The sequence below is a fragment of the Lissotriton vulgaris genome, chromosome 1_1 (genome assembly GCF_964263255.1).
Source record: "Lissotriton vulgaris chromosome 1_1, aLisVul1.2, whole genome shotgun sequence".
Lineage (NCBI taxonomy): Eukaryota > Metazoa > Chordata > Amphibia > Caudata > Salamandridae > Lissotriton > Lissotriton vulgaris.
This window is the reverse complement of record NC_141685.1, coordinates 182,111,341-182,117,762: the sequence shown is the minus strand read 5'-3', so window position 1 is coordinate 182,117,762 and position 6,422 is coordinate 182,111,341. Positions and strand designations below refer to the sequence as shown.

General features: G+C 46.8%; 1 protein-coding gene across 1 annotated transcript; it reads left to right on the top strand.

Annotated features, from left to right (window-relative positions):
• The first annotated feature begins 2,265 nt into the window (after positions 1-2,265).
• On the top strand, positions 2,266-3,816 carry LOC147738086 (endogenous retrovirus group PABLB member 1 Env polyprotein-like). The gene has a single exon (XM_086952122.1). The coding sequence runs from the start codon at positions 2,266-2,268 to the stop codon at positions 3,814-3,816; it is 1,551 nt and encodes a 516-aa protein (XP_086808248.1).
• Positions 3,817-6,422: the final 2,606 nt, after the last annotated feature.

Below are 6,422 nucleotides of genomic sequence, written 5' to 3'. Positions count from 1 at the left end.
TATCTGCGAACTGAAGAGGAAACAAAAGGTCGTATTGACCTAAAAGATACTCCATTGGTAGACCCTGATGGTACTTTGTATGTAGATGGTTCGTGCTTTAAGTTGCCGAATGGTGATGTGACGACTGCGTATGCTGTAGTGACATTGAATACGGTTGTAGAGACTGCAAGATTGAGTCAGAATTCGGCTCAGGCTGCTGAGTTGATTGCCTTGACGAGAGCGTGTGTGTTGTCTAGAGGAAAACGGGTGAATGTGTTTACAGATAGCCAATATGCTTTTGGTGTGACGCATAGTTTTGGGCGATTGTGGAGAGAAAGAGGATTCCTTACGTCGCATGGCACGAAGATTCAGCATGGACAACTCGTGAATGACCTTCTAGATGCACTTACATTGCCTAAGCAGGTGGCAATAATTAAATGTAGTGTGCATCGGAAAGTGACGGATGATGTTGGTCGTGGTAATGCGTTTGCAGATGAGACGGCTAAGGAGACAGCTAAAGATCTGACCAACCGAATGTATGTTACGAGTTCAGTGAGATGGCCAACGGAGACTAGTATGTGTGAAGATACAATTGAGAGTGTGAAGGGAATACAGAATGAGGCCACTGAGATGGAAAAGACTAAGTGGAAAGAGAGCACGGGGAGGTTGGATGAGAATGGATGTTGGGTTGATTTGTCAGAGAAACAGAGATGGATGCTACCGGATGCATATGTGCTTGCTGTTGTTACCATGGCTCACGGTACAGCACATATTAGTGCAAAAGGCATATGCAAGTTGCTGTCTCCTATATGGAAGAATGATGGGATTACTAAGTGTGCAGAGAGAGTGGTTAAGAATTGTATGGTATGTTTGATGTATAACCCTGGTAAGGGTACTCCCACTCCACCTGGTCATTTTGCCCCTCCTACCTGCCCGTTCGAAGTTATTCAGTTGGACTTCATCCACATGGAGAGATGCAACAATTTGAAGTATGTTTTGGTTGTAGTATGTGCGTTCTCCAGCTGGATTGAAGCTTACCCCCTTAAGGATAATACTGCTCTGTCCACAGCGAAAATCCTGCTCAAAGAGTATTTCCCCAGGTATGGAATGCCTCGGGTTGTATGGTCGGACAACGGAAGTGAGTTTGTGGGAAGTGTGATGAAGAGTGTGTGTCGAGGTTTAGGTATAGTGCAGAAATTTCACAGTGCTAATCATCCTCAGTCAGCGGGCTTGGTGGAAGGATACAATGGCACCCTGAAACTGAAACTTGCTAAAATTCAGGCGACTACTGGTTTATCATGGCCAGACGCTTTGCCTCTAGCACTCCTATCAACCAGGGCAACTGTACACTCCCGAGTAGGGCTTAGCCCATATGAGATTGTATTCGGCCGTCCTGCTAATATTTGGGGAGTTCCAAAGCCAAAAGAATTGAACAGACTTGAATATCCTATGTTGATTGATTATCTTCATGATCTGACTGCTAAATTGAGTTTGATTCATCAACAGGTCTTTGAGGCTCTGCCGTCACAAACAGAGGGTCCTGGCCATCGGCTCCAACCAGGGGATTGGGTGTTGACCCGAAACTTCGGACGAAAACGAAACCTTGAGCCGAGGTTTGTGGGACCCTTCCAGGTGCTACTAGCAACGAGGACGGCGGTTCGGCTAGAAGGACGGAAGCATTGGGTGCATGCCACCCACACCAAGAAAGTTCCACTTCCTCTGCCGGCGGACACCTGGATACATAAAGGTTTTTCCTCATCTGAAACCGACGCTCCACAACACTTTGTCCCGTTCAGCGAAGCTCAGCCCGTAGACACCCCTGTTGATACCCCTCAAACAATTTCTTTGCCATCGCCCTTGGAGAGGTCAAGTGCTGAACAATTGCCTGGACAAACGAACACTCATTTGCCATCCAACCCACTGTTTGAAGATCAGACTCGACCAGGAACCAGCCGATACTTCCTTCGTCCACGCACAAAAGACTAATAAAGAATTTTTTTCTTGTTCCTTTTTTAGATTTCACATTTGCTCTGAACATTGTGGACATTTTATATTGTGTACCTTTTTCCTTTTTCGTGCAGCCAAGAACACTATAGTAAATTGAATGTTCAATTTATCTAGAACCTATCATCCGGGTTGGCCGTAGGGCCGTGCGGGTACTTTCTTCTGTTTAGCAGCTATCGACACTAGGTCGGTTTCTTTTGTCAATCTCTGGGAACTCCTGGGAATTGATAATCGCTACTCAGAACGAAGTGCGTCAAGAACGTCGCGGACGGTTGTTAGAGGATGGAATTTTCTAAGCTGTCGAAAGGAGAGAAAGCGTCGGCGCAAAGATCTGCATTAGATAAGGTGTTTCGTACAAAATGTTTTTTGTTGCAGGTTTTCATGTTGTTCCTGACTGTATCTATGCTACTGGTGGGGGGAGTGTATTTTGGTTCTCAATTATTGCTGCCCTCTACTATACCTACTCCTCCTTCTCATGATCTAAATTTAGTTTCTACTGTTTCTCCGCATTCCTTTCATCTTCTGCCTCAACACGAACAAGTCAGACGTGCAGAATTTAGAAACAATTCCTTTATACAACTTCTGCACCAGCATCAGTTAGTGGTAAACACTACAAATTGTTGGGTGTGCGGGTTAATGCCACATACCATGGATAAGGGTATTCCGTACTTGGTCCTTCCTTATAGTTCCCAAGGGTCAGCTCGAGCATTCCAAACTATGTTCCGTAGTGCACTAGATTCCTACCCCCATCGAGAGCCACGCTCAGCAAACTTTGGTCCTGGCCCGTACCACAAGTCTCTGGCGATAGCTATTGCTGATTTAGATAGAGATATTTTTGACACATCGCTTATCCCAGAGGAGGAGGTGCGAGCATATAAGGAACTAAGTGAGACTGAGTATAGTGTATCAGTGGGTGATAGACAGCTTAAAAGCTCATCACCGATATGGATTGTACCTCACCTTGGTCACTTCTGTCTGGAAGGTCTTGGTCGAAATCCGAGAGCTCGGTTTGGGAAGAGTGCATGTACTGAGACGTATGTCTTACCGATGCTCTCTTCCCCTGTCTTCCTAACTGCCGAGGGTACCTATTTTGTATGTTATGATCGAGCATATACGTGGTTACCTCATGACTTCTCGGGTACCTGCTATATTGCAAATCTCTTGCCTCCGACCTTTACTGTTGCTTCAGATTATCACAGAACTAGAGTTGTGAGAGGTGTTATTAGCAAAGAAGATACTGCCGGTCAAGAAGCAGGAGACTTCTTTAAGGGTTTCCTACCTTTCTGGGGCCCTATGGTCAATAGCAGGAATTTGAGACAGTTAACTCGTGTAGTAGAGTCAACAGCTAACATGACTGCAAGTGCCCTTGGTAATTTGACAGCCGAGCTTCAGGCGGATAGGCTTATGACGTTACAGAACCGTATGGTTCTAGACGTTGTTCTAGCAGATAGAGGTGGTGTGTGCAAGGTCATCCATTCGAGCTGCTGCATATTCATCCCTGATAATGCTCCAACGGTTTATCAAGCCATCTCTAAGTTGCACAAAATCTCGGAGTCCATACACGTGGACGAGGGAAATTGGACGCTTCTAGGATGGTTTTGGGGCCTGATGTCGACTTGGGGTTGGAAGATTCTGATGATTATAGGGGTTGTTGTGGCGTTTCTGTTCACGTGTTGTCTTTGTGTACAGTGTGGTCCTGCCTTATGTGGCCTTTGTGCTACAACGTGTATAAGAAGGCCATCTGTTACCAAAGAGGCATTGATGGATAGAATAATGTTTCAGCAACATCTGAATGATCTGATGAATATCGAGATCGATTATGACTCCGACTAGTGCTTGCCTACATGAGGGCAAAAGGAGCGTCTGAGGTTCCGTGAGAATCGTTACGACGTTTTGGGCATCGCCGAATATGGACGAGTTTGGTATCTATGAACCGTAAACGGCGAGTTCGGTAAGTGTACGCGTCTTCGCTACACTACTTGAAAGGGTTCGCCTAGTTTACGTGTTTCTTCATCTGAACCCTCGGGTTCCATTTTAGATACGGCATCCATTTTGTTTCTTGCCCTCACGTAGTCAGCGAGCAGGCAACTGTTCGCTTCATGACCCTTTAGTTCCCGAACCTTACGGAAGACGCATTTTCCTTTCATGCGTCTTTATGACCGGAGGAATGACACTGCAGAGGCAGATGGCTCAGCTTGAAGGTAATCTTGCCGTGCCGGTCTATTGTCTCAGCCGTGCATATGCTGGGATCAAGCTCTTTGATCCTATAATCATGTTCCCAATATTACCCGCACACTCTTTTCTCTACGTGTGTCTGACTTCCTAGCAGCTGTTCTTGTCTCTTTCCTCTTGCTCATTTACGACTCAAGTGGAATGTGCCTAATGGTGAAGATGTGCTTTTACAGTTGGGAACCGGCAATGTTACGATAATTATGTTCCGGGGTTCTGAAAACATGAAAGCGACCCTTCTGAGATTTTACTGTGGGAACTGGGTTGTAACCTTTTGTTCACATGTTGTGCAATGATGAAATCGTGTATAAAAAGGAGCGACTCACATGTGCAATTGGAAGCAGACTCGTAGAATCTACACGCTGTTGTACTTCTAGTGACTTTTGCCTCCCTGCAGTAATAAACGCAGATCGTTGACGCCGAAGGAAGTGTCCCGTGTCTCAGTCATTTGTGCGCCGAAACAGGTATCCCATGAAGGTTATAGGTGTTGTTCCCTGGCACCGCTGGTTCTGTTAAAAGGTCCAGTCCTTCATGGGGGGAAGGATTGCTTTGTTTCATCAGGCCTGGTCCGATCTAACTTCAGATTCTTGGGTTCTGGAGACTGTTCAGGGGTTTCACATAGAGTTTTACGGCTCCCCCATTCAGCACTCTCGACCTCGTCCTTTGGTTTTCTCAACCGCAGAACAAGACCTCATAGACTTGGAAGTTCAGGGTATGCTTCTAAAAGGTGCCATCATTCCCCCTTCTCTACATCAAACGGATTTCTCAGCAACATCTTTCTGGTCGAAAAGAAAGAGAAAGGCTTCAGACCTGTAATCAACCTTCGATCCTTCAACGAATGGTTAATCTACCGACATTTCAAGATGGAGGGCATCCATCTTCTGAGGGATCTTCTTCTTCAGAACGACTGGTTGGTACGTTTGGACCTCAAAGATGCTTATCTTTCAGTTCCAATCTTCCCTCCGCATTGTCGTTTCCTCCAGTTTCTTTGGAGGGATCAGGTCATTGAGTTTTGAACTCTCCCCTTTGGGCTTTCCTCAGCACCGTGGTGCTTTACCAAACTCCTGCGCATGGTAGTCGAGCATCTCCGAACCATGGGGATTCGTCTAATAATTTACCTGGACGATATTCTTTTAATGAACCAGTCCAGAGATCTCCTCCTTCAACATCTGCAGACCACCATATCTCTTCTTCAATCCCTGGGGTTCATTATCAATGCCCAGAAATCGGACCTAGTCCCTCGTCAAGACATGACGTTCCTCGGTTTTGTGATCAAAACAAAGGACAAGACGTTACATCTCCCTCTTCAGAAGATATCCAATATCAAGAAAGAGATTCGCAAGGTCCTTCGTAGGGACCGCATCTCCCTCCGCCAATTGGCCAGGATTGTGGGCTTACTGTCCTCATCTATCCAGGTGATTTTTCTGGGCCCCCTCCATTACAGGGCTCTCCAGAGACTAAAGGCGTTTCATCTCCGCAAGGGTCTCACTTATTGGGAACTCATTTCCTTATCCACGGAAGCCAGATCGGAACGCCTTTGGTGGCTGGATCACATGGATGCTTGGAACGGGAGGGCGATTTTCGGCTCCCGTCCAGATCTTGTGATCGAATCAGATGCCAGTCGCCAAGGATGGGGAGCCTGGTGCGGCTCCCTCTCGGTGGGAGGCAGATGGACGGAGGAGGAATTACACCTCCACATCAACTGCTTGGAACTCCTAGCAGGTTCTTTCGCCATCCGATCATTCACCACGGCCAGGGTCTCTTGTTGTTTTCTTCTCCGGATGGACAATACAACAGCGGTCAGATATATCAATCGTCTGGGCGGCACTCATTCCAAAGTCCTAGCGGATCTTGCAAAGGACTTTTGGAATTTTTGCCTTCTACACCAGATTTCGGTCACAGCGGAATATCTCCCTGGCGATCTGAATTCGGTGGTGGACTGGCAGTCCCGGAATTTTCAGAACGCCAGCGATTGGAAACTGGATCAATATGTGTTTCAGAAGATTTTGTATCTTTGGGGCCTTCCTGTGCTGGACCTTTTTGTGTCCAGGTGGAATGCCCAGCTTCCCCGTTTCTACAGCTGGAAACCGGAACCGGGTGCAGAAGCAGTAGATGCCTTCCTGCAGGACTGGTCCCTGTATCCATCTTATGCGTTTCCCCCGTTCCTGTTCATTCAGAGAGTAGCAGCCCAGGTTCGCAGACAGCGGGCC

Excerpts from the sequence above, each read along its gene's own strand:
- LOC147738086 (XM_086952122.1), top strand. The coding sequence starts at position 2,266 with ATGGAATTTTCTAAGCTGTCGAAAGGAGAGAAAGCGTCGGCGCAAAGA.